At 46.2% G+C, this 25,895-nt stretch overlaps 2 protein-coding genes across 3 annotated transcripts; one reads left to right on the top strand and one right to left on the bottom strand.

Moving 5' to 3' along the window:
• The first annotated feature begins 1,043 nt into the window (after window positions 1–1,043).
• On the top strand, window positions 1,044–12,087 carry ankrd24 (ankyrin repeat domain 24). Its single transcript, XM_076039507.1, has 22 exons — window positions 1,044–1,167; window positions 1,337–1,467; window positions 1,940–2,028; window positions 2,112–2,176; window positions 2,285–2,342; window positions 2,494–2,564; window positions 2,644–2,750; window positions 2,942–3,114; window positions 3,670–3,692; window positions 3,952–4,041; window positions 4,234–4,353; window positions 4,459–4,578; window positions 4,702–4,831; window positions 4,947–5,119; window positions 5,775–5,938; window positions 6,214–6,983; window positions 7,891–8,207; window positions 8,573–8,806; window positions 10,253–10,429; window positions 10,506–10,667; window positions 10,768–10,833; window positions 11,279–12,087. Exons 1-22 carry the CDS (start codon window positions 1,096–1,098, stop codon window positions 11,345–11,347), a joined length of 3,381 nt encoding a protein of 1,126 aa, XP_075895622.1. The 5' UTR covers window positions 1,044–1,095; the 3' UTR covers window positions 11,348–12,087.
• Window positions 12,088–12,793: 706 nt separating this feature from the next.
• shc2 (SHC (Src homology 2 domain containing) transforming protein 2) lies at window positions 12,794–25,271 on the bottom strand. 2 transcript variants are annotated; one of them, XM_076039429.1, is made up of 13 exons: window positions 25,059–25,271; window positions 22,714–22,959; window positions 19,662–19,732; window positions 17,564–17,624; window positions 17,177–17,296; window positions 16,780–16,833; window positions 16,491–16,542; window positions 16,157–16,283; window positions 15,109–15,289; window positions 14,415–14,505; window positions 14,060–14,233; window positions 13,645–13,973; window positions 12,794–13,532 (listed from the first exon to the last, which is right to left on the bottom strand). In XM_076039429.1, exons 2-13 carry the CDS (start codon window positions 22,855–22,857, stop codon window positions 13,404–13,406), a joined length of 1,533 nt encoding a protein of 510 aa, XP_075895544.1. In that variant the 5' UTR covers window positions 22,858–22,959; window positions 25,059–25,271; the 3' UTR covers window positions 12,794–13,403. The 2 variants fall into 2 exon arrangements, with proteins under 2 accessions (XP_075895544.1, XP_075895543.1); XM_076039428.1 differs by lacking the exon at window positions 25,059–25,271 and having other exon boundaries at window positions 22,714–23,546.
• Window positions 25,272–25,895: the final 624 nt, after the last annotated feature.

The raw sequence follows: 25,895 nt of genomic DNA, 5'->3' as shown, positions 1-25,895 counted from the left end.
GGGGAGCAATGCTGCCTCCAGACTGCTGCTGGAACCTGAGCTCAGGTAGCATTCAATTATTAATAAGGAGCGTGCACACGCGCGCACAGACGCGCACACACACACACTCACTCTCTCTCTTTCTCATTGAAAGAGTCCCCACTTCCCAGCTGTCATTAGACTGATGCTCTCAAGGCTTTTGTATTATGGCGGGCTTTGTTCTGTTCCCTAATTTACTTCTTCTTTTTTTTTTCAAACTTCACGTAACCACTTGTCTTGGAGACTGTCTCCTACTCCCTTGCAGCACACAAGGACAGCTATGTCTCATTCAGGCTTGCAAATTCTACCAAACCAAAAGATCCTGGTGATTATTATTAGTATTATTAGTGTATGTTCGTATCATCTGCTTCTCATCTACACCATCACAATCATATTGTAACTTCTCTTTTCTATGTTGATTAAAGCCCAACAGTGCGATGAGTCTGGTAGATTTTAAGATATTCTGCATGCACCTATAATGCAGAATTTAATATAGTGTATAAACAGCTGTTCAGTTTTGGCGTTGTTTAGTTTTTATTCACTTCATTGGGCTTTGCTTTTCTGTATATAAAATGACTTTCTGGACTGGGAGGGCAGTCGGCTCCCCTTTCTCTCTTTTTGCTGAGTCCTCACATGACTCTGGCCCTGCTCTGTAGCTGCAGCAGAGAAACAGATTCACTGTGTGAGACGGTGCTAGGGGGAACTATGCAAGACCTGGAAGAAAAAAAAGTCTAATGAGAGGAAGAAGAAGATGGCTACAGAGAAATGATTAGGTTAGAGAAAGGAGGACAGTAAGGAGAGGAGGGAGGTGACAATGTGATTGGTGCAGCAGCTGATAGCAGCAGCCGTGTGTCCCTGCTATCAGTGCAGGCAGGATGTCTTCTGGACACGGACAGGAAATACTGCGCGGGGGGGACGATTTTGTGATGCAGCAAAGAGTTTTTTGGGGGCAAGATAAGTGCATTTAAAATGAATTGCTGACTGATCTCAAAAGTTGCAATTGCTATTCAGTCTTAGCGTGCGGCTTTTGAGGAGACTTTTTCGTAGCCTTTTTCTGCTGTAGCCCTGGTCACTATTATGGATCCCCAGAAGCCTGTTTTTAGCCTGATGAAGCGGCTCTGTCCTTGTTTTGGCCTGCTGCCACTGCCCGTAGGTATCTTCTTTCACAGCTGATCACAGGAATAGGAATATAAAGTTGGTATGATGTGTTATTCCTTATGTTAAAGTTGTCATTGTTCGTGCATTTCATGAGATAAGCAGTGTGGTTTGTTCAGCCAGTTTACAGTCATGACCTCTCTGGCATTGTCTCCCTGTTTAGAGTCCAGACTGGACTAAGAGCGATGAGAGACTCCTGCAGGCCGTGGAGCAGAACGAGCCCGACAAAGTCTCCGCTCTCATCGCCAAAAAAGGCCTCTGTCCCACCAAGCTGGATGCTGAGGGCAAGTCAGCGTAAGTCGTGCATCTTGGATGAATTTTCTCTCTTGGTTTGCAAAGTTTTCTGCACTTTCATTGGCAAGAACCCAGTTTCAATGACTGAATGAGAGATAAGGGAGCAACATAAACATTCCATAACAATTTAACAATGAAAATTCTGTTAAATTACTTTTGACCTGCGATGAACTGGCGACTTGTCCAGGGTGTACCCTGCCTTCGCCCTAAGACAGCTGGGATAGGCTCCAGCAGACCCCCGTGACCCTGAATAGGAATAAGCGGGTATAGAAGACGAATGAATGAATGACTTTTGACATTTTTCTTTGGTCCTTGTCCAAATTAGTGAGTGTGTCTCACTAAAAGTGGTCCCTAACGTCTGAATAGAAACCTCTGTTGTACAGCAGAATACTTCCCGTTAATTCTTCATTTGACAAAAGTCCTCGTTTTTCATTTTCAATCTCTCACCTTGCTGTCTTTGGTTGCCGGGCAGAGTCCACCTGTGTGCGTCTCGAGGGCGACCAGACTGCCTGGAAGTCATCATCGCTCTAGGAGCAGAACTAAATGTCAATGATGGAAATGGTACGATGTTTTAGTCAACAAACTCTTATTTCCTCGACCAACATGTGTTTTATAACAATTGTGCAACTGTTAAATGATTCCAGGCTTCAGTACCCTTCACCTCGCAGCTAGGAACAGCCAGCCAGAGTGTTTGAAGAGACTCCTGCAGGTAAAAACAAAAAAAAGAAGCATAAACAGTCGGGCAGGAATTCATGCTGTTTCATAGTCTACACCTTGTTGGTCTGGTTCTCACTTCTGTTTCTGTCATTTCTGACAGGAGCGACTGGCAGTCGATTGCACTGACAGCATTGGTAGAACGCCACTTCACCATGCAGGTACCGGCTCCTTTATCATAGATCAACCTCAGCACATTTTGAAACCTTTACCATCCAAGCAGTGGACTGGAGTTGTGCGCAGAAGCATATAGAAGATTTTGACACAACTACAGGATGTCAGACTGTGCACAACTCTTATTATCTCCTGCAGCTGTCAGTGGCTGTTTGCCCTGCACTGAGATCTTGTGGGACTTTAATGCCAATCTGGATGTCCAGGATGGGGTAGGCTGCACAGTGCATTTTACAGTTGACAAATCATTCTTTATATCGACAATGATCAGGATTTATGTTACTGTGTCAGGACGGAGCCACCCCACTGATTTTGGCAGCCCAGATGAGCAGAGTGGAGCTGTGCGTCTTCCTCCTGGGCCGAGGCGCCAGTGTGAACATCCAGGACAACGAGGGAAGGTACTGGACCCAGAGTTTTATTCCTCCGCTGCTGATGGTGAAGCAGCAGGGCCAAAAGATTGTCCTGTGTGCATCTCTTAAAGCAGTGTCAGATGGAATAACACCTTTTATGTGCAGATGAAATACTGGTGTCATTCTCTTGCTGCTGTTTTAAGTTTTAAGAGTTTGAGTCTGAAATCTTGCAACGGCAGGTCTGCGCTGATGCTGGCCTGTGAGAGTGACAGCGTCGAGACTGTTGAAGCGCTACTAAGAGGCGAAGCCGACACGCAGCTCGTCGATGCCCTCGGACACAAAGCCATGGACTACAGTGTGACTACGGGCAACCAACGCATCTTAAACATGTTGAAGAATGGACCACCACCGGGTACGAAGACTTATTGCTTGTAGCTACGATTACATGTATTTTTGAAGAGATAGACACAGCAGTTTAACAGGCCAAGCCGAGCCAGTTCTTTAAAATCAAGCAAATTTACTCAAACTTTGTTTCCCCTGCTTAAAAGTCCATCAATATATAAGCTCAGAGATTCTGAAGACTTCTGGCGTGACTGTGAACCTCCTGCCTCTGGTTCTGTGTCTGCTCCCCCCCATGGAAATAACTAAGACGACCAGCTGGGTGCGATTGTGATGTGGGATTTTCAGAAAGAGAAACAGAGGGCGACGAAGGGCTCATTTTGCTTTCATCTCCCAGGAAAGTCGTTGCATTTAAAGCTGAAGCAGATGTGCGGCGGATCCGAGAAGGAGATAAAAGAGAGTATTTGGGGCACATTTGATGCTTCACCAAATAAGTTTTTATTCTACAATTGAATATTTGGATTTTTGAGGATTTACTGCAGATTGTACGAATGAAACTTTTAAGGTCTGTCGTGTGCACAAAGGGTTTAAAGCGCTTGTTGTGTATCTTTTCCATCTGCACGTGAAGCTCCTGAGGCCACAGGAGAGGAGGTAATGTTCTATAACCATGTGTGGAGTTAAAGTCACCCCCCCCTCCCTTATCCAGTGACATCATGGCCTACTTTGGCCCATCATATTGTGCATGTTTTCCAATATGAGGTCATTGTCTTTTGTGGACTTTGTCTTTGCTGGCTATCTCTTGCCTTTGTTGTCCACCCTTAGATCTTTTTAGAATTTCCCTGTTTTGTTTGGAGCTCCACCCCTATTTGATTGAGATTCCTCCTACACTCCAATTCTAACCCTGTTGCAGCCTCCACATGTTCCATCGAGCACTTCATCAGTACAAGGTACAACACCCCGCAAGAGGAAAGCTCCTCCACCACCCCGATCTCCACTGCAGGTATCATCACAAATGCTGGTTGGTCACTGCTGCATTCATTTACCTCGGCCATTGTGGGCACAAACATGCTACGAGAATGCAATCTTTTTTGATTTTACACCAATGCTTCAGAAGAGATTGAGTTTTAAGAGGGTCACGTTATTGTTATCGTAATTTTTTTAATTGATTCTTTTTGATTTCCCAACTCAACAGCAGATCCAGGGTCTGTCAACCTCCCCGCAGTCTCAGCACCCTGCTCCACCGGCACCGTCCCCTAAACCCAGGTCTCCCTCTCCCTCCCATCAGCCTTCAGACACACAACAACCATCACCGGTAGGCAACCATCAATACCACCGGTATTCTTTTACTTAGCTGTTGTTTTACAGCTTTGTTCCTGGGGTCCAGGCATTCAGCGTTGTTTGTTTTGGTCTGTTTCAGACAGAGGATGAAGAGGTGTTTGAGGAAATTCGACGGCTGCGTCTGGAAAGAGGCCGTCTGCTCCAGAAGATTAAAGTTTTGGAGCAACAGCAACAGAGCGCCCTCTCTGCCATGAAGGAGGTACTGCATTACAACTGATGCACAGAACTCCGACTTCATTCACTGGATCCAGATTTGTGCCACATTTGTAAGACTGAGGTTTGGGTGCTGTCGGCCTCCTTGTCTCGTGTGCCTGCACTGTAGTTGTCCGAGCTGAAGCAGCGTCTCGGGGAGGCGGAGGCAGAGAGAGACAAGCTGCTGGAGGAGCTGAGGGGAGGTCATGGAGTGGAGACCAGCGATTCTGACGACCTGGAAGAAATGTTTGACTTCCCAGGTATGCAGTGGGTATTTATCCAAACCAAAACTCCTCCAGTGTACACTGACATTCCTGTGAGTCACGTCAGGAAGATCACATATTCCGTTTTCCTGTTTTCCAACTTCGCCCCCAGAGAAGCTGCTCTCCAAGCGCTCCAAAGCCGCTCAGGATGAAGCTACATGCCAAGGTGACCCTGACTCAGCCCAGCCCTCCCCTGAACCTGCGGAGTCAGGCACTGTCGCGGAGCTGCGCAAACAAATAGAGGAACTGACCTCTCAAAATTCAGAACTGGCTCTAAAAGTGAAGGTGAGGCGAGTCTGCATTCACAGACTTTGACGATCTTGATTACGCCGCTCTGAAAATAGTCAACTGAAATGTCCCACACTGACAAACATGCCCACAGACACACACTTCAGTGATCTTTGAGGACAGATTGACGGGGTAGTGATTATTAAATGGTTCCTTGGCAGGAGATAAAGATGGCGGACGGCTCGAGAGATGCGTAACGCTCATGACTCAAACAGGAACTCATGAGCACTTAAAATTTATGAGGCTGCGCTCGGCTACACTAATGCACTACAACACTGGTGTTCATGTACTGCAGGTATAAATAGAGCCGCATCAGACGCAGCCATAGGGGCTCTTTGTAGAAATAATTCACTAACTGGGTCAGACTGGCTGTAGGTCAGAATTTGTGGTCTCCCATGATTCATTTACCACTACAAGGGGCGCAGCTCTGCCGGCCATAAAAGAGCGGATTAAATGCAGTCTGACACCATTAGTAGAAGGGGGTTTATTTTTGTTTACCACCTAGTGAGGTAGCATCCTGTGACGCCTGTAAACTGTCGTCTGTGGCTTGTGGAAGAGCTTTCTCGTGTTTGAAACGGTACCGAGGGCTGACGTCACCCTGGTGACATCAGCAGGGGCTTCAATAAATGATGCCTCCTTTATTGTCGCTTAGATGCTGGAAATGTTTGAGAAGGATGACACAGACATGCAGGCCTCCAGCTCGGACTCCGTCCCCCTGGTCCAGTACGAGACGCTGAGGAAGGAGTTTGAAGCCCTTCAGGAGCGCTTTGCTCGGGTGCAGGCCTGCGACGAGGCCTCCAGCATGGCAGAGGAGCGGTAAGATCTGCTACTTGTTTTTGTTTCAGACATGTGTTCATTGCATTCGCTGTAAAAGCGAAATACTTACACTAATGAATAAGATAAATATATGTTTTTTGGGGGGGTTTTGAGTTCTTTAAAATTTGCTATTACAGAAATTGGGCTTTTTTTATTTTATGCACACAGCTAACCCTTCATGTTTGGCGTCTGTCCAGGGATTTTCAAGTTGTAGTGCATGTTTTGCTGATTCTACTCCCAGCACTTAAAGATTGATTATCTTTCCTCCTCTGCAGCGGTGATGAGAAGTCTCCCGACGGAAGCGCAGATGCAGCAGAGGGCGCCGAGGCTCTGAAGGAGGAGCTGCACGAGCTAAAGGAGCAGTTGGCCTCCTCTCGGGCCGAGGTGGAGGAACTGAAGGAGCAGATGCAGCTCGGGGTGCTCTCCGTCGAATGCGGCGAGGGGGCGCGCGCGGCCGCAACAGGTGGTGAGGCAGGGGAGAGTCCGAGCCAAGAGGCGCGGCAGCTGAAAGCGAGGGCGGCGGAGCTGGAGGAGGAGCTAGCGGCAAGCCGGGGCGAGGCCGGGGGTCAAAGAAGCCCGGGTGGTGACACGGTGGAGCAGCTGACAGAGAAAGTAGAGCGACTGCAAGCTGCTCTGGCCCATAAAGACTGCACGAGGGGGGCGGAACACGAGGGAGACGAGGCAGAAACAGTGAAGCGCCTCCGCGAGGAAGTGGCTGAGCTGCGGGGAGCCCTGGCCGAGAGCAGGACGTCGGCGAGGGAGGGGGCAGCGGTGGGGGATGGCGACCGGGTCCGTCGTCTCCAGGACCGCCTGGCAGAGCTGGAGGCGCAGCTGAGGAAGAGCGTGCCCCGCTCGGAGCTGGAGGAGGTGCAGGTGACTCTGGGCCTCCAGTGTGAGCAGCTGGCGAGGGAGAGGGCCGACGTGGCGAGGAAGCTCAACGACGCTCTGCTGGATCTGGAGAGACTCAGGCCTCCTTCACCTGGGGAGGAGGAGGAAGAGGAGGAGGAGGAGCGCTCGGGGAGCTCGGAGCCCTCAGTCGCATCAGGTGAGCAGTCACGGCAACATTTAAAGACCCTGCAACCGTGACCATTTTTGATCTTTTCAAGGCCTCTGGCTAGAAGCTTAGTTGCACATTCCACCTTTGGAAGGAGTTGAAAAGAGGCGAGGAAATGGTTTCACGATGAGCACGAGAGGAGTTCTTCCCGACCTGGGAGATGCAGCTATGATCTTTGAGACAACACAAAGGCCTAATTACAAAACTGTGTACTTGAGCGTACACTTCCTGAAAAGAGTTCATTAGCAGACGGGAAACACAATCGTTACAAGAATTAAACAATTAGTGAATTTAGGCCACGAGTGCAGTGCCAGTAGAGAGCATATACTTTGACATGGAGGAGTCAGTTAAAAGATGATAGCTGGTCAACGTGTGTCTGTGATTGATAAGTATATGTTTCTATATGTTTAATCAATTCTTCTTCTCGTAATGTCTAGTGTTTGAGAAACTACTTGTTTTACCTACTACTTGTGTTACCTTTAAATGTTTGCAGCTACTTGCCAACTTTTATCCCGGACAGTAGTTTCAGTAGCTAACAATGAAAACACAACCACTGCGAAAGACTGAAAAACAAATGAACGAGCTACAGAACAAGCTAAAGGCTAATATTGAATGTCCTCTATGATGGAGGAAAACAAAAATAAAACTGCAAAGGAAAGTTAGTGAAAACGAAACAAAATTGGCAAAGTTATAGAGTGTCACACATGACATGACATGAAGTGAAGTTCTGGCAACTTACGCCTAAATGGCTTCGGGACATGACTTTTCACAGGAAAGATGGAGCAACAGCGAGAGCGAAAGTTACCGTGAAAGTGAACACAGACAGAGAAACGTGCACCTTTGAAATGTCCAAATCTTTTGATCATTTTGTGATTGCTATCAACCTCTGTCCAATCAGAGCGCTCCAGGTGTTCTCTGGCAGCAGTGAGGGAAGAGCTGGAGGTCGCGCGGCAGGAAGCAGCACAGGCTCTGGACTGCCTGTGTGCCGAGCGGGAGAGTCGAGCACAGGACGCCCTGCAGCTGGAAGATGCAGTGCCCCTCTCAAAACACAAGGAGGCGCTGTCCGCAGTGTCAGAACAGCTAGCCCAGACCCTGCAAGAGCTTCAGGAGGAGAAGAGCCTCCGGGGCCAGGCGGAGGAGCGAGCTGCCGGACTGGAGGCCAGACTGCAAGCCATGCAGGACAGCATCCCCAAGGAGGCGCACGAGAACATCAAGGTCTGCAGGCGGGATGTGGTGATGGGATTGACAGGGAACAACACTGTTTAAATTAGTGCTAAATTTTGTATTTATTTATGTATTTAGTATCTGATGATTTCCTAATGTCACCTTATCTCCAAAACACACTATACACACACTATACACTATATATACAACACCCAGGACCTTTTCCATTTGAACGTTTACTTTGCACCATATTGAGGATTAGATCTGCCAAACGACCTTTTCTTTGGCTTTAGCCTGGACGCAGAAGCATTCTCTGCCAGAATTCTGTTTGAAAAAGCTTCACTTTACCTAACTTCTGTTGCAAAATTTCACAGGTTGCCGCTTTCACTGAGTTGAATTTTGTTTGTGGCTCTCAGGCAGAGCTGCAGCGCTCTCTGCAGGCCAGTGAGAGCAGTGCAGCAGCAGCTCAGGAGGCCCTGAGCGAAAAGGAGACGGAGCTGAGAGAACTGAAGTCCCAAAAGGCTGCCGAGAAAGGTCTCATCTCCAAGGAGGATCACGAGGCCCTGCGGCTCTCACTGCAAGCGGAGATTAACGCCGTCACGGCTCGCTTCAATGATCTGACGCGCAAACATGAGAAGACCTGCACAGAGGTACGCGTGCATGTGTGTGTCTGCAAGCGCGGCATTGTGCCTGCCCACTCAAACCTTTCTAATACCACCCAAATCCTAATTAGATGTTATTGTGTTTGCCACAAAGTGAGCCGTCTTCCATAATGGCCTCTTTCCTGCCTGTACATTATTCATAACTGCATTACTTTCTCTATTGTTCCTCCCTGTTTTCATTACCCTCCCCTTCTGCATGTGCTCAATGAAGCGCCTTTAATTGTGCACTTCAGATCTTCCAGAAGAAGGCTTTCATCTTCTAAAATGCGCATAAATATCTGCAAGCACGTTTCAGACACACTTAAGCCATCAATTCAATTTGAGCGCACACTGAGTATCTTATGGAATCCTCAGCGGTTCTCAGCTGGTCGGACTTCCGGAGTCACCATCGCCTGTTCATGACAAACATGAACCCAATGGAGGAGAAACTTCAAACTCTGAAATTTAATGTAAAGGCTGATCAGCTTGAACCTGAGGTGCTACATTATATGCCTACTCACAAAAAAGTTTGATGATAAATCCAAACGACCAGCAGGTGGCGATGCTTAAGAGGCAAAGAGTCCCTTTTGCACTTAGCATTTTCACAAAACAAAACAAAAAATCTTAGGCAAAGAAGGTTTTAAAAAAACAAATAAGCACCTGCTATGGCCCTTATTAATTATATTCAACCCAACATACTCATGGGTCATGGTTCAAGCTTAACCCCTCTGATTGGCTTCCTCTCGACCCTCCGGATGGAAACAGTTGATGCCCTGAGAGTATGACAGATTAAGAGAAAGAAGGAGGAATCGTCACCTAAACAGAAAAAGGTCAAACTCCCCTTCCTTCCAATGCTTTGGAGGAAGGACAGTGATTTTTGGTTGAGTGTCCTGTGCCTTATTTGAGCAACCACTCAACCGAGTACTCAAAGAACAGTGCGCTGTGTATGAGTGACCACTGTCTTTGCCTTGTCATTACTGGTCACCTCCTGGATTTATGAACGTTTGCCTATGCTGCCTGCCAAAATCACTGCTATTGATCTGCAGTGTTTGCTAGCCCTGCAGGAACTGCTATAACTTCAAAATGGTTCATTTATATTTTCTTTATTAAATGACTTTTAATCACTCTTAATCCTAACAGGTACCTCAGCCGTTTTAAACCGATTGAAAAGTGCTTTCATGCACAAACATGGAATTTAGTTCAACTACTGAGGGGAGCATCTTCTATGCGAGGAAATATAGCGGGTGTCAATTGGCATTGCGAAGCATTATCACCACCTTCTTGTGAAGGAGTATGATTACGTCCCATTCGTATAACAAAGGATTGAAAAAAAATAAATTCTTAAATTGTATTGTGTATCGTCCAGATGAAGACTGGAAACTCACCAATTAAGAATCTGGGCCATTTCAAATCCATCAAATGTTCCAATGTAACCTTACTGTGCCGTGCCCGCAGGTGTTCCAGGTGCAGAGGGAGGCTCTGTTTAACAAAAGTGAGCGGCAGGTAGCAGAGTCTCAGCTGGCCACTGTGCAGCAGCAGCTAGCCGAGTTAAAGGCCCAATCCAGCCACATTCAGGAGCTCCACAACAACATCCAGGAATCCCAAGGTCTGGTCAAGGAAAAGGACAGAAAGGTGTGAATTCCACCGGCCAGATCATGACAACTGCTCCGAATACAATGCCAGGTCTGATGTCTGCTTTTCTTTGCAGATAACTGAGTTGTCCAAAGAAGTTTTTCGGCTGAAGGAGGCTTTAGGAGCTCTGACACCTCCTTTGGGCATCACGTCCTCTTCCTTCACTACTCACCATAGTAACCCTGGGCAGCAAGTGGCATTGCAAAATAGGATTTCTATACTCACCCAGCAGCTCCAGGTGAGAAGAAGGCAGACAGGAGAGTCCGATGAGGTTGGAAAAGCAGACAGAAATCCTGAAAGACTGGCCTTGAGCATGTAATGTGTTTCCATTATTGCAGGACTGGGAGAAAAAGCACAAACACGTGGTGACAATATACCGGTCTCACTTATTGTCAGCTGTTCAGGTCAGTTCAGTTCAAACAGTGTGAATGTCTTTATCTTTACATGTCAGAGTGTACACTTTCTCTTAACATGCTTACATTCATTATTTACCTGGTCCCGTCCTGGCTCAGGATACACCAGTGCAAGGACAGATGGGTGTCTCACAGCTTATTACTAACAGTTATTGCACTGTTTGATTTATTGTTTAAGTGGGACGGAATTTTCTTTATCATATTTCACCGCAATGGTGTCCTCCAATGGTTGGCGACCTGGTCAGAATATGTGGCAATAGCTTAATTTACTTAAAGGGTTTAAAGGATTTTTGCTTTCACTGCAGATTTCTCGATTTGTACCGTCTAATCACATTACCAGCACTCACATAACACCCTCAATGTATATTACAGTATAAAAATTCATGCTTAGCCTGCATGTTTGCCTTTTACCCTCATGGTGTTCTACACTTGGCAGGGTCGGATGGACGTGGAGGTGCAGAATCTTCTCCTCCAAATCCTGAGGATATCGCATCAGGATCAGTGAGCTGCTCTCTTCCTCTTCCTGCAGCTCTTTTACCACGTCAGCAGAGGGCAGCTGCAACCGTTATCAGCATTGTACTATAGAGCTCATCTCAACAGCCAAACCCAACTGTCCTGTAGCCAGACATATCTGCATGCATACAGCACCCTAAAGCACTGGCTGATACTAAACTATGACAAAAATAAAACTAAAGAGTGCCTTTGTGGCTGCACAACTGAAACAGCAGCCCGTAAGTCTGGGGGGGGGGGGGTTCTTGTAGCAGAAAGTCGATGTTAAAAGACGGTCTTTAATTAGAAGATCAAGGTGATTGATTGTGTGTATTGATTTTATACAATACTGTTATAATAAAACAAGAAGAAGACAAATTGCTCTTTTGCTGACCCTGCTTGTTCATACTCACTAAAAAAAAAAAAGGGATATTGTGAGCAAATCAGGTTTTAAAATTCACACTTCTTCACTGTTCCCTGCAGCAATTTTGGGTTGTAGACGTTAAAGGTATCAGTTTGGCATGCCAGATAAATCCATGAAAGCCAAAACACCCTCTTTTAATTTGTTTTATTGACAAAAAGCAATTAGAGTTGAAAAAAGAAGGAATAAAGACATAGAGGAGATTCCTGAGAAATAAAATAAAAATGATTTAAAGTAATGACATGTAGGCCTCACCCTGAAGCTCACCTCGTTTCTTTGTGCATTTTCACGAGGCTGCGTCCTAGAACATTTACAGTTTGTCACGGTGGACATAAGCAATGACACTGATAGATATTTTCAGCTTTTCATTTGCAAAAGTGAAGTCAGGAAATTAAACCGGCGCTGCGGTCAGAGAGGTAATATATACAGTGAGAACAGACGCAGACATGGCATACAGTGAGCATTCCCCTGAGCTGAGACAAACAAAGTCCATCACATAACTTCAATATCAGTCCCCGCTGACTGTAGTGCACCAGAAGGTGGGAGCGGGATGGGATTGTTTTTGTAGAGTGCACATCAACACCTGACAGCAAACAACACAGGAAGTGTATGTGTATGATAAGAGCAGCTTACGTGACTGTTCTCAAGTATGAGAGCTTAATCGTCCTGTGGTTTCTTCCCCTGTTTAATAGCAGAGCGAGACACAAAACGCACACCATATGCACTCTGAGACAATTGCCTGCGTCCGTATGTATTAAGGCACTGAAGTCGGGGGGGGGGGGGGGGGGGGGGTACAGGCGGAGGGTCACTGCAGACAGAGACGCGGAACTTTAGTGCAGTTGGAATAATAGTTTTCACAGGCTTATGCAACACAACCAAAGGTAGAGCAGCCCTTACAAACAACAAATATTGACATTTATGGTAAATGTGATGCAAGCTGCCCCATTCAAGGACAACGTGTTGCAGTTCTACTTGGCTGTTTACATGAAGATGGCATGGATGCATGACTTTAAAGAAAAATGACAAAAAAAACAAAAGTGGGATTTGGTGACTGAAACATGTTCATCGAGTTCTTATTGTGCCATCTCACAGTCCGATGCAAACAGTCCTTAGGTCCTCGCGAAACTCACATTTTTCAGCTGTCCCTGGCAATTAAAGAATGCTCATTTGCTTTATTAATACAGCTATCAACAGCAGAGAATTGAACAGTCTCCCCCCGCAGATGAAAGGGGATTTTTTTTGTTTTGTTTTGTTCTATGGGCAACATGACTGCTTTGCCCGCGCAAACAAATGTAGAACTTCACATCTCCATGAAAGAAATCCTCATTTCCGCAGTCAGTTCGTGTTCAATTCATCTCGATCGCTGACGTTTTTCATTTGTTCATTATCTTAACAGCCACATGCTGAGGAGTTTGTGATCAAAGAGGGATAGGTTGTTCATCCAGGTGGGCGAAAAAGGTAGAAAACGTGTGTCAGATTATCTTCCACGGTGGAATTGTCCAGGAACGGGGAAGGGACAGCGAAGTCCTCCGATCCAGACTACCATCCTGTCTGGAGACGTATCTCCGCGTTTGTTTTGCGTAGGAAGACGTAGAATTTAGAAAGAAAGACAGAGCAGTCAAAGGCCTTGCACTGTGCGGCCCGAAAAAGCTCAATACTTCCTCCTCACCACCTGCCGGAGGTGGAGCTCGCTCTCCGCCGCCACGATGGGCAGCTGGTTCTGCAGGTGGTACGAGATGAGGTGGCTGATGCTCTCGAAGAGCATGTCTTTGGTTCGGACCTGCGTGGAGGACAGCGAGAGACACACACAGCATTGGAACACACTCGTAATCTGTTTGTCTTGTGATATGGTGCTCAGGGTTCATCCAGGAAGGAAACCCAGCAGGACTCACCACTCCCTCCGGGTCCACCAGCAGCAGGTGTTTGGGCAGGCCGCAGTGCATCCCAGTCAGCACATACTGGCCCGGGTTGGTCGTGCTCTCCCGCACCAGGAAATCCCCGTCTCGCACCAGCAGCCTCTCCGCGTCCCGCCTGCTCATCCGGCTGTGGTACCACGTCTCCCTCCGGAGCTGCTCCTCGTTGGGGGCCACAGGGGCGCGTCGACGAGGGGGGCTGGGCCATTGGTCCTCCAGGACCTGGACGCCCGCGGCTGCAGCCGAGCCACCGGAGCCAACAGCTCCGCCGCACGCCTCGTGAAGCTTCAGGGCGTCCTCGAAGGGCCCTTCATGGACGGCAACATTACACAATCACACACAAGGACGACTGGAAGAAGTAAGATTGCACCTATCAAACATGTCAAAAGCTCACTCATGTCAAATAGGTCCTTTTTGGGGCTGTCCGGTGGTCTGCCTGCTCTGGCAGCCTCGCTCCCCTCTAGGTTCATGTTGTCCAAGTTCTGGGTGTTAACGTACTGATGCTCCTCATAGTCTTTGCTTCCTGTTGGCTGGCCGTCAGCGCAGAGGTAACCATCTGAGGTCAGACCTGCAAAACATAAGCAGCAGGGCTATTTGTTACATTAGAGGTCTAATCTGCTTAATCTCTAGTCTGCTTTGTTTCCACTGCGTCATGCATAATGCTAATTTATTTTCCCCCAAAACTAGAAGTCGTATATACGTATATATTTCTAGATGTTTTACACGTGTGCTGCCACAGAGTGTCTCACCTGAACTGCTCGTTTCAGTGTCCCAGTGGAGTTCGTAGCACAGCTGGCCTGGAGGATAGGAGGTTTGCTCCCGTCTGGCTGGAGAGCCCATCTAAAACACACACACACACACACACACACACACACACACACACACACACACACACGGACACCTTGAGACATATCATAAACATGTTTGTATCGCTCTGTACCTGGAGGGTATAGCCTCCCCCATGTTCCGCCCCTACATAATGCGGTTTTCCAGCACTCTATCTGAAGCAGCAGCACGTTATGTCCCCCATATGTTGAACAAGCTGCTGGAGAGACCTCCTCTCACACCTCACCTGGAGCCCTAAAAAGAGCCAGGCCTCTCTCTCTAATCACATCTGCCTTTGGCAATTATGCTGCAGGAGTATCAGGGAGTCTGTGGAGGGCTAGGTTCCCATGCTGTTATTGGTTAATTCAATAGAAGGCACATGGATGAGGGGGTGAGGGGGACATCGAGAGAAGATATGAGTCACCAGAGCAAAAGTGACGTATCGAGGATTATTACCTGATTTACCAGATAGCCTTGCCATTTCGTGACGGTGAGCAGACACAGCTTTAATTCCATTTCAAATAACATTCGATGGTGACGCAGGTTCTCATGCCAAATAATCGAGAACTGTGGTGCTGGCATTGTTGGAGGATGAGGAGGGTTCTTATGGAGACTCACCTGTGCCGCAGTCTTGCTCTGTGGCTGGGTGTGGATGTGGCCCGGCATGGCTCCGCTCATCCTCAGCCGGGAGTCCACCACACCCCCAATAGGAGGCTCCTTCCCCGGGATGCTGTTGTAGTAATCGTGGTCCGCGAAATCCTCCTCTTCCCCCCACACTGGTTCCTCCACCCTAGCGGACCTGAGCAACAACGCAGGTGCTTGTATGTAAGAGACACATTTGAAAACTAAAGCTAAATTACATGTTTATTAATACCAATAATGTGTCTTTAGCCTGTAAATAATCTCCCCCCATAAAGTCCTATGTTTGACTAATTTTGTCTCCAATTTTCAGTGGATGTGTGCAAAAGAGTGAAGGCTGTAAACAGAGGGCTAAATATGCCATTTTCTGATCACTTTTTCTGGATACTTAATCATTGGGGGATGCTGTACTGGCAGTAACACAGGACATTCAATTGTGATATTTATAGTTGTAGGCTTGGTTCTAGTATGGATTTGATGTGATAAAATTCATATGGAAGTGACCCATACACATCCAGAACGGTCATAAATAGATGTACAGAGCTGCTTGCTGCAGGCGGAAAGGAGGCGCTCACTCGAAAACCAGAATAAAAGGAGAGAAAAAGAGTTCCTTCTGGGTCAGCAGCTGCTGTAACGTCAATGCAAACTCAGTCCCCAAGTTTTTGCTCCATGGGGTTTTAAGACTTTCTATAAGCATCAATATGATAAAAGATTAATGACTTACAAATAAAGAAGCAGCTCGTTCAATTCTCGGGATCAAAATGACATGTATTTTCTAGCAAGTATCTACGGTACTCAAAAGTATATATAACATGGTGAAATTTGTATGTAGAATTGTGCTCTAAACCACATATTGGGTTGCGCATCATCCTTATCAGCAGCAAATAAGATAGTCCATCCATCATCCATCCATCCATCCATCCATCCATCCATCCATATCACTACTTGTGGTCACACGGAAGAAGGTAATATCAAATGATATCATTTTAAAAATGTTTTTGTTAAGGGGATCCCCATGCAACATTACCTCTCCATGGACGTCATTGTTTTGGGAGGACTGTGCAGGTACTGTTTGAACTGCAGTTCGAATGCTTGACCGATGGTACTGATGACGCTCTGGGCTAAACCATCTGCACACTCCAGGATATGACAAGCTTAGGGAAAGAAGAAAAATACTTTTACGAGAGAAGCTGCATGGCCATTTTTTCATCTAATTGTCTTTGAAATGTCTTTTAAATTAAATTAGCTTGAAAATATAGTGAGTAGATCCATTAAAACAGACAATGTTTTGGTGCCAAATATAATTCCACTTTCAGAAGTAGACTGGTCTGACTGAGTTGACTCTGAAGAGAGAGTATTACCTCTTTGGTTCACTGGATCTTTGGCCACGTATGCAACATAGTCTGGGGTGTCCTGCAACAGACAGGAGGGGGGAAAAAATTGAGAAAAAAAAATCAATTTAGCCACATAAATTGGAGCCATATAACTAAATTAAAGCCCTCATTGATTCTTCAGTCGCGGGATCGCAAAGCAGTAAAGCGGAGCTCAATCTGATATATGCTGTCTGCCAAAATGTATTCTCAAACAACAACAACAACAACAATGGCAAGCAGAAACGTGAAGGAGGCAGAGTTAAAATGCTGCACTCACTGTGTCTCCCCCAGAAGCAAAAGAGATGGACTGCATGGGATGGTGCGCTATCACCTGGAAGAAGCAGGAGGCTCAATGAGAAGCAAAGAAGCTAACATACCATGTTTTTTTTTCTTTTATTTAATCAACATTTTTGCCTGGCAGAAAATGCAGCACAAAGTTAAAGTGCTACATTTCTTCCACTGTCGCAACGTAGGCAGACACATTACGGATTAAATGCAAGTGTGAATTTGTTATATATCATATGCAAGTCAAGTAATAAGAATGCAAATCCAAACTTGTTATTTTAAAAACATTTGAATTTTATCGGGATGGAAACTTCTTCTTTGTCTCAGCGAAGGAAAATAGCATCACATCAACATGGTCTTCAGATGAATTCACGCTTTCAGCGTCATACCTGCCGTGTGGTTGGGACGAGCAAACCGAGGCCGTCTATGGAGATGTTGACTGCAATACTCATGCCTGCAAATCGTAAGTTACTCTTCCCCATAACGGACTGCAGAGCTTTGTTCAGAGACTAAAAGAGAGATGGAAGCACAGATTGCAGGATAAACAACATTTTGCTTGATTTTGAATTAGATATGGCATTCCTTCTTTAAATGATTGGCCACACGAGACTGAGTCTTTGCTTTGTGATAAAGATGTAACCCAGAACCATTTTTTAGCTAAATCAAGCCTCCATGTGTAACTCAATAGATAACTCAACCCCGCCTCCCTCCCCCTTTTGCCTAGTGTGCTGCCAGAACCCTTTTTGTTGCAAAGAAGGGAAAACAACAGGGTTTACCTTTTTCCTCCAAGCTCCCCTCCCACCGGGCACAGCTTCACACAGCCTGTTGATGGCCTCCCTAATTGGGGGAGTGAGGAAATATCAAAAGTCAAAAAGTGTAACACAAATATTACAAGTATACGTGTTTGAACCAAAAAAAAACAAAACACACACAGGTTAAACATGATGACAAGCTTTGTGTCTCCACCTCAGGCAGTGGTGAAAGGTCATGGATCTGTCACAGCTCAAAGGTCAAGAAAGGCTTTCCAGCAGGTTTGTACCTTGAAGATTAAGTCTGTATGGTTAGGTTGGTAACTAAAGATATTAAGTGAAGATATTACATGCTTTTAGCTCCATTTAGATGTATTTAAATGTTGCACACTGGACTTCGATTTATTCTTTCAGTGAACTAATGTGTCTACAAAAACTCAACAACGATTTGCAGCCATTTTGTTTCTTATTATTCTCATGTTCAACCCTTTGAAATATCATAATTCGAGGATATGGTCTGCACAGCCCTGCTGTGTCTTCTCAGGTTTCTCTCCAGCAGCATGTTTTTTTTTTCAGGGTTCATTTTCCACAGTGCAATTCTCCCTCTGTAGGATTTCTACCACTTTGCACTGGAGCCGCTATAACTCTAGGGAATGGCAGCCTAATGGACCTTTAAAGCCTCCGTCCCCTGTGTGTCTGATAGCGGCGGGGAGGCATTATGTGGATTTGAGGCTGGAGTTTGCTCTCGAACTGACAGGGGGCAGCGGGGACAGCAGTCGAGAGCCCCGCTGCCCCTATCAAGTGGCTCGTAAATATTTAAGAAGAAGCGTCCCGGGCTTCATCTCGAGTAAAGGTCTTCTCAGGGATTTTTGAAAAACACACACACACACACACACCACCGTGTTGGTATGAGTCATGCTGATGAGCCGTCGGAGGAGGCGGGCGGGGAGAAGAAGTGGGAGGGGAGAAATGGGCTGTTGTTTTTGTCTGCAGGATTGGTATCTGCTCAGCAATAAAATGCCAGTGGTGTTACTCTTGACAATGCGAGACAGAGAGTGCTGCTGGGAAAGGGCACATTTTTGAAAACCTGGACGTCTGAAAACAAGCACCTAATACCTTGTACGATGGTATCTAGGACAAAATGAACCTCCTTATGTTAGCATGCAGTTAAAAAAATTACAAACAATTACAAAAGTACAAATGGGCATACACATATACATTGTAAAATTGTACGATTTATATTTTAAACAATTTTGATTTAAATAATAAGAAGGTGATTGATTGCAAAGACAAATTGCCATTGTCTTGTGAATCATAGCATCATTTAATTTTCTTATCCGCTAAAATGTTGCCATTGATTACCAATAAATAAAAACTGAACTTGAAATGCTGCTGAACCAGGTGGTGGTGGTGGGGGACGTGGGGAGGGGGGAGAGAACTCAGCTCAAATGATGTCATGCAATCAGTCACATCGCGACACCGCCGCCCTCCTCAACAAGTTACAGCTGCAGACACTATCCAGCAGGGCGCGTTCACGGAGGCCACTGCAGCTTTCCACAGCTATAAGCAAACATCATCAATAATAGATCTCCCTCTCTATCACTCCATCTCTCCGCTGCCTCCTCCTCCTCCTGCTGCTGCTGCTGCTGCTCCTGCTGCTCACTCCCTCCTCCCCCGTGCACTTAAGCCTTGGATGCACGGTGGGCTCCGATTACCGCTGATCGATCACGGAGGAGAGAGGGAGGAGAGTGAGAGGCAGAGATGGAGTAGGGGGCAGCGGGGGCGTGCACCTTTCCCCAATGAGACCAGGGCGCCGCATGAGAAAAACAAACAAGCCTACTTTTATGGCAATAGCATCACATGCACAGCGTGAAAACACACAGACAGGGACATTTAGGCTGCTGGAGCTTCTCGGCCTGCGCTGTTTGCCATTAAATCGCTCTGCCTGCGCAGGGTGCTAAGTTTGAAAGTGCAGGCAGAAATTGAACATTGTGAATAAGAACCAAATCATTTCTTCAATCAGCGGCCCAGAAATGTTGCAATTCGAGCTGTGACTTCGGATATTCCCATGTGTTTTGGATCAAGTTCTGCTGACTCAGCACAACACAGATGGTCACCAGCCTACCTTGTCACCTGAGTCCTTGTGTTGAAGTCCAGGGAGCGCATAGACTTCTGTACTTCGATGCATCCCATGTACTGAAAAACAATTGAAAGAACAAAAGATATATTTCACATCCTGCCCTGCAACAGACAGACTTAAAAACATGGATACGAGGGGATTTAAACAGCTCTGAGAAAACACGACATACACATTGTAATCCAACTCGGATCCACATCCTGTGTTCTCCAGCGGGTAACAGCCAGCAAGAAAAGCTTCCTAATGGCTGCGGAGTTGAGGTGCTAATGGCACCTTGACTGGATTAGCTGCACTAAGAGCTCCAAATAATGGACCAGCCTCGGAGGGCTCTAGGAGATGCAACGGGTGTGAGTTTGTTTGTGTACAAATGGAACTCAGGGTGTTGGTCACGCATTTGCGTAAAATAAAATAACATCAAAAAAAGTGTATTAGAAGTAACTCTTACTTTCCTATCGTCATAATTGCCAATACAATCGAATGCATCAATGTGGATTTGTTTGGGTGTGTAGCAAAAAAAGAAGAAGAAGCAAACTAAGAACACAGAGGCAGAGAGAGAGCAACCTTTGAGCCTGCAGCTTAATGAGCTTTCTAACCAGATTTACAGACGGAGGGAAGTCTTCCATCAGGAAAATCGTGCCTCTTTTTTTTCCCTCTCCTCCCTCTGCCAATGGCCCCATTGTCACACGCTCATCTGCTGATACAACGCATCCCCTCTTCCATCATCCTATCTGCGCGACCATCACTTGGACTGACTCTCCAACGCACTAGTCCCTGACTAATGGGACAGTGACTTTCCAAGAAGCATTCCAGAGAAATTGAATAACATCGGAACACATACTTTGCCAAATTGTGGCCTTTTTTTTTATATATATATATATAGATGTGCATTCTATTAAAGAAATCATTGAACAACAAGCATAATTTTGTGGTAAAAGTGAGCGAGTTTTGAATTTAGAGAGTGGAATGTTACCAAATGCAACATGGACAGGAGCAATTTGATTTATAACAGTTAAGCACAGCATTATTTGCCGTCCCAGTTTGCTTGTAAATGATTTTGTAAGCAGTTTCACCAAGGTCAGTTTGTAATGTGGCTTTTTCCAGACACAAAATGCTGCACGCATATCAGAACAACTTATGAAGCAGTGGGAAAATATTGTAGGACCAAATCCAAAAATACACAAATATTCAAATTTTACAATGAGACTAAATTGTTTACCAGATTGTAAGAGGGTGATACAACATAGTTTCTATTTGTGTTGAAGGCTGAAGTGCTTTGCTTGATTGTTGCCATGATCTCTGAGCTGTCAAAGATAACAAATGAGGGACATGTTGAAAATATAAGCCTCAAACGCTGACATTCTTAATGATATTTGTGTGTCTGTGTGTGTCCATGATGGACAGTCAGGACAGCGGGTGACTGCAAACACTACCTGACTGTAGAAGTTTGTTTTTCAGCCCAGTGTATAATGTCCAACCGGGGCTTGTTTGGAATTCATTACGCAAGTAGTGTCCCTGAGGTCAGTTCGTGTAGTTGGGTCGCACTCTAAAATCGGGTCAACTTTGCTCAAACATGGACCAAACACAAAGATACATACAGAATAACAAAATATAAGAATAAAATAAAAAAAAATAAAAGAATATACAAGCGACGTATTGATCAACGCCTAAAGAGATAGTGTAGCACTTTACTGTGTGTGTTGTGGCCATATGTGCTCGGAAAAACAGAAACAAAAGTTGCGATGTGTTTACTCCAGCATACCAGCAACTGTGTATCCGTGTTTTCGTGAGTGGAAGAGAAGGCGGAAACATAAATAGATGGAGGGAGCTGTGGAGGCCAGCCTGATTAAAAATGACATGGCACAGCAGAAATCCGCTGTCACTTTGACACTAATACATGCGGCGCTCTCACTCCTCCCTGTATAGATTTACTACTTAAAATGCATAAATACACGGATGCTTCATCTGTGGTGGGCCACCTCTTTTTTTTAACATTAGCAAATACGTGAAGGGGGAGACGATCGCGGCGGCGCGCCTTGTGGACACGCTGCTAAAAGCCTCGGCCGGCAAGACAGCGGCGCGTACGTCTGAATCTGTAAAAGCACTGCACGGTGACGAGATGAGGTGATGCCCCCCCTGCCCCCCACCCTCCTCCCCATCTGGGTTCAACCGTCCTCATCACATGATGCAAATGACTGTGATTAGCTGTAATTGAATAGAGGAATGAATGGTGCCTGTATAATGGCATTAGAAAGCTTGCTCGGGGCCCAGACTCTGCTAATCAAGGGTCATGTCATTAGTTTGAGGAGGGGGAGAAGAATAGAGGGTTTCCGTGGAGGGCTGAGGTGAAAAGGCGCAACATAAATCATGCACTGAAGAAGACGTCCCAGTATTAGCGATTGTATCTCTAGGGACCCCAGTCAGTTCCATCCACTTCAGCTTTGGAAACGTGTGAACATTTCATTTATGCGCATCTGTAATAATGAAAAATATAATAAGAATAAAGAAGGATTCAGATCCTCGGCTCTCCAGATTGGGTGCCGCATTATACTTATGATCGTGGCTCACGCTGGACGTAAACAAACCTGAGGCCACCACATGAGGGAGGAGCACCGCTGCTACCATAGAGCAGTGGGACCTCCCAAGTAAACAAGGTTACAATCGAGGCAAACAGAGATGCTCTAAGTTGGAGGAGACGCCAACTGGTGCATCCTGTGCAATGAAGCAGCTCTTGTCTACAACAGTTTGCCTGAATGGTCTTGGTGCACCCGTGTGCGCTCTCTTGACGCAGTCTCCCGGGCCGGCCACATCCAGCCATTTATCTGGATTAAATTATGTATTCCCCAGCCCTCGCCACATGAGCTGCATAACAAACCACCTTGCACAGTGATGTCCTTTTGTTTCCCGCCCAAGTGGAACCAAACGTTTCATGTGCAAACTTTTCATTATTGTCACATGGTGAAAAAACTCGACCTCGAGGAAATCCTTTGCTTTCTCTGTACACTTTCCGATCAGATAACGCAAAAAGAGCCGAAGGACTTACCCTGACAATATAAGAGGCGCCCGACCCTGCGATCTTCTTGTCAGGGTGCAGCCAGCCTTGGGAGGGCTTGTGGATGAAGCTGCCCTTCTGGGGGAAGTCGTCTCCCCCCAGCCACATGCCTTCCACTCTTGTCCTGCGGTTCATTCCTGACCTGGAGCTGCTAGAACCAGTTCCTGCACCCACTATGACCTCTGTGGCCCCGAACGTGGAGTTTGACGCCGCAGCAGTTCTTTGCCCTCGGATGGCCTGCAAGGCACACGGGGTGACACAAACAGGGTCACAGGAGTTGAGCACGGCAGCCAGACTGGCCACTGGACCGCTGGCCGAGCTTCCCCCGCCAGCCCTCTGCGGCGACGAAGAAAGAGGGGCAGAGGTCTGGGAGGGCGCCGTAGACGTCTTGCCCGAGTCCTTGCTGGAGCTGGAGCTGGAGCTGGAGCTGGAGTTGGACGGGCTGCGGCTGAGCAAGGAGTTGGAGAACTTCCACTGGGGCATCCTGGGGATGAGCATGCAGAAGGTGGTAGTGGCATCCTGCTCCCCGTCCAGGCAAGGGGAGTCGGCCAGGGCTGCCGCCCCGGCGGAGGAGGAGGACGGTCTTGAGCCAGGGTCCAGTGTAGGCAACGGAGGCAGCGGGGGCAGCGGAGGCAGGGGGAGACTCTGGGTGGAGGAGGGGACCATCGGCGTGGCTACAACTCTGCCGCTCATGGCTAAGCTCTGCATCAGGTCGTCGGAGGAGGTCACAGACTCGTTGCGGAAGCGGCCATACCTTGGCTTAAGGAGCATGCCCGGAGAAGCAGCCTGGAGCGGGGGCTAAGACGTGTGTGTGGAGGTGGGGGGGAGGGTCTTCCAAAAAAAAAAAAGAGATGAAGGGGTGGGATAGGGGAGGGGGGAGGGGAAGGGGAGAAGGGGGGTTGTGTGATGGAACACAAAAGGGGGGGTAAAAACCGGAGTGGGGATATTTCCAGACGGGGGTCCTCGTTCCTCGTGCAGTCAACAGCGCCTGGTCTTCTTCTGTTCGCACACACACGCGCGTGCGCACACACACACACACTCACACTGTCCCGCTCTCATGCCACGCTCCTCTGTGTTGTGAGGCAGCCAGGCTCGCTCCCGCCCTCCCATCCCTCCCTTTCTCTTTCTCTCTCCCTCTCCCTCTCCCTGTGGATGATGTCATTAGCCCTGCCCTGTCCAGCTGCTCTCACTCTGCATTAGCGAAAACACATCTGCCTGAATCGCCCCGCACTGCTCACGCTCACTGGAGAGCTTCCAGTTTTCACACAATATTTGGCAGGCTGCGTAAATGCAATGACAGGGTGCACTCAACTCGGCAAGCGGTGACATATGAAAGCTCATAAAATCAAAGATAATATTAGCAAAATCTGATTTCATGGTTAATTTGTGCACATTTTTGAATTAAATTACTTCAGTTATCTATTTTTAAATCTGAGATATCAGTTTTTATATGTGTGCAAAGGCTCCATTAATGCCCCAAAAAAACATTTTTATCATATCAGTGGATAGAAAAATCTTGAACCTATCAGTTATTTTGTATCATTTCTCTGCGTTGATAGATCCAGTGTCACCGCATGTGTATGGACGCTTGCGGAATTCCAATTAATAAAGGCAATCGACAATGGACTTAACAAAGGCAGCAATGGAGCCTCTCTCAGAAGGGACAGTGTGTAAGGAAACACTAAATCCCATCTGTCTGATTCCTCCTCCCAAATTCACTTCCATCTGCCTCCCAGGAGAGCAGTCGGCCCTTTCAGCACAATAAACTGTAGAGCCTTATGTCGTCCTCATCCCCTCCCTTTGCATTCATCCCATCTGAGGAATCATCCAATCCACTCCGTCCACTCTATTTATGCACTACCTTTGGCTTGCCGCAATGCAAAACAATGCAATGTAGGTTGTGCACGAGCAGTCTAATAGTATTAATTGGAGATCTGTCACATGAGCGGGATGTACAATTTGCAAGAAATGTTCTTTTTTTTTGTGCACATGCAAGATGACAGTCATGCTTGTTGTTTTAAATCAGGCGACTGACGAGAAATCACCAAACTGAAAAAAAAAAAAGGTGAAAATGATTGGAAAGGAATTGAGGGGGAAAAGAGGCTCTGAGGTTTGGAGACAAGCGACTGCAAACACAGCGAGGCTGTGATTGTGAAATAATGGCCGAGTTCACTTGCAATGTAAAAATGGGTCAAATACTCAAAGAAAAATGTTAGATGAATCAAAGTTGAGGCAAATTTCACATATTATATATATAAAAAACATCACTTACAAAAAAGAAATAAAGACAACTGATTCATATGTTACTTGAATGGAAATAGAGATGGGAAACTCACCTATGTCATCTTTTGAGGAGGAGAAATACCAAATTCAATCAAGCAATAACAGAAAGTCAGCATCTGTATTCCAAGTAGATGATCAACAATTTTTAGAGAAGAGAAAAAAAACATCAAAAATCAGACATGACTCTCTCATCATGGTCATCCCATGTAACAAGCATCCCATGACACAGCCGGACACTTTTTGCTGGTTTGCTTGTATAAGACGTTACTGATAAACCAGATAGAATCAGATTGTTGACAGACGAACATGTCGCTGCCCCTTCTCGCTAGTCCTACTCCCCCTGCAAACACAAATATTGAAAAAAGTTAGTCATCTGATCCATTGCCCATGGAAATGTTAAACTTTTAAAATTCAAACTTACTTCTGAATGTGTAGAAACACAACAAGTACTTTCAATGGTGCTGTGACTTGCTGGCTGTGAAATGTTTACATACATTTACCCCCTGACTTTGTCAGGTTGCGTGTGGAACAAATCATGCTGTGAATACCCAACCACTCATTAGCAGCCTTGACAACAGTTGTTGCAGATAAGAGCAACAGCAATGGGTGACAGAATCCTCAAACAACAAGCTTGCTGGTTGGTTGTACATTAAGGATGTTTATTTATCTCAGTGCAGTTTGAATAAAAAATATTGGCGAAAGCAAAGTGAGGAAGGAAGAAAAGCTACACCGCTAGCAATGATGGGAAAAAAATGAAGGGAAATGTAAAAAAATAATTAAAAATTAAAAGCAAACAAAAATATGTAACATAACATAAAACATTGTATTTAAAATAATGGGAATGAAATTAAAATTACAACTTTTTTTTTTTTTTTTTATTATTATTTTTT

The sequence above is a fragment of the Nelusetta ayraudi genome, unplaced genomic scaffold, assembly GCF_046127955.1.
Source record: "Nelusetta ayraudi isolate G7.1 ecotype Tasmania unplaced genomic scaffold, CSIRO-AGI_Nayr_v1 ptg000059l, whole genome shotgun sequence".
NCBI lineage: Eukaryota > Metazoa > Chordata > Actinopteri > Tetraodontiformes > Monacanthidae > Nelusetta > Nelusetta ayraudi.
Note: the sequence above shows the minus strand (reverse complement) of the source record. Positions and strands in the feature narration are given on the sequence as shown.

Bases quoted from the DNA above. Each gene is read 5' to 3' on its own strand.
- ankrd24 (XM_076039507.1), top strand. From the start codon at position 1,096: ATGGATCCCCAGAAGCCTGTTTTTAGCCTGATGAAGCGGCTCTGTCCT. The intron at 3,693-3,951 runs GTAATGTTCTAT...ACCCTGTTGCAG, and splicing joins CTGAGGCCACAGGAGAGGAG to CCTCCACATGTTCCATCGAG. The intron at 6,984-7,890 runs GTGAGCAGTCAC...CTGTCCAATCAG, and splicing joins GGAGCCCTCAGTCGCATCAG to AGCGCTCCAGGTGTTCTCTG.
- shc2 (XM_076039428.1), bottom strand. From the start codon at position 23,493: ATGCTCCTTAAGCCAAGGTATGGCCGCTTCCGCAACGAGTCTGTGACC. The intron at 17,625-19,661 runs GTAGGCTGGTGA...TCCCCCAATTAG, and splicing joins ACAAGGACTCAGGTGACAAG to GGAGGCCATCAACAGGCTGT. The intron at 13,533-13,644 runs GTGAGTCCTGCT...TCCTCCACGCAG, and splicing joins TGGTGGACCCGGAGGGAGTG to GTCCGAACCAAAGACATGCT.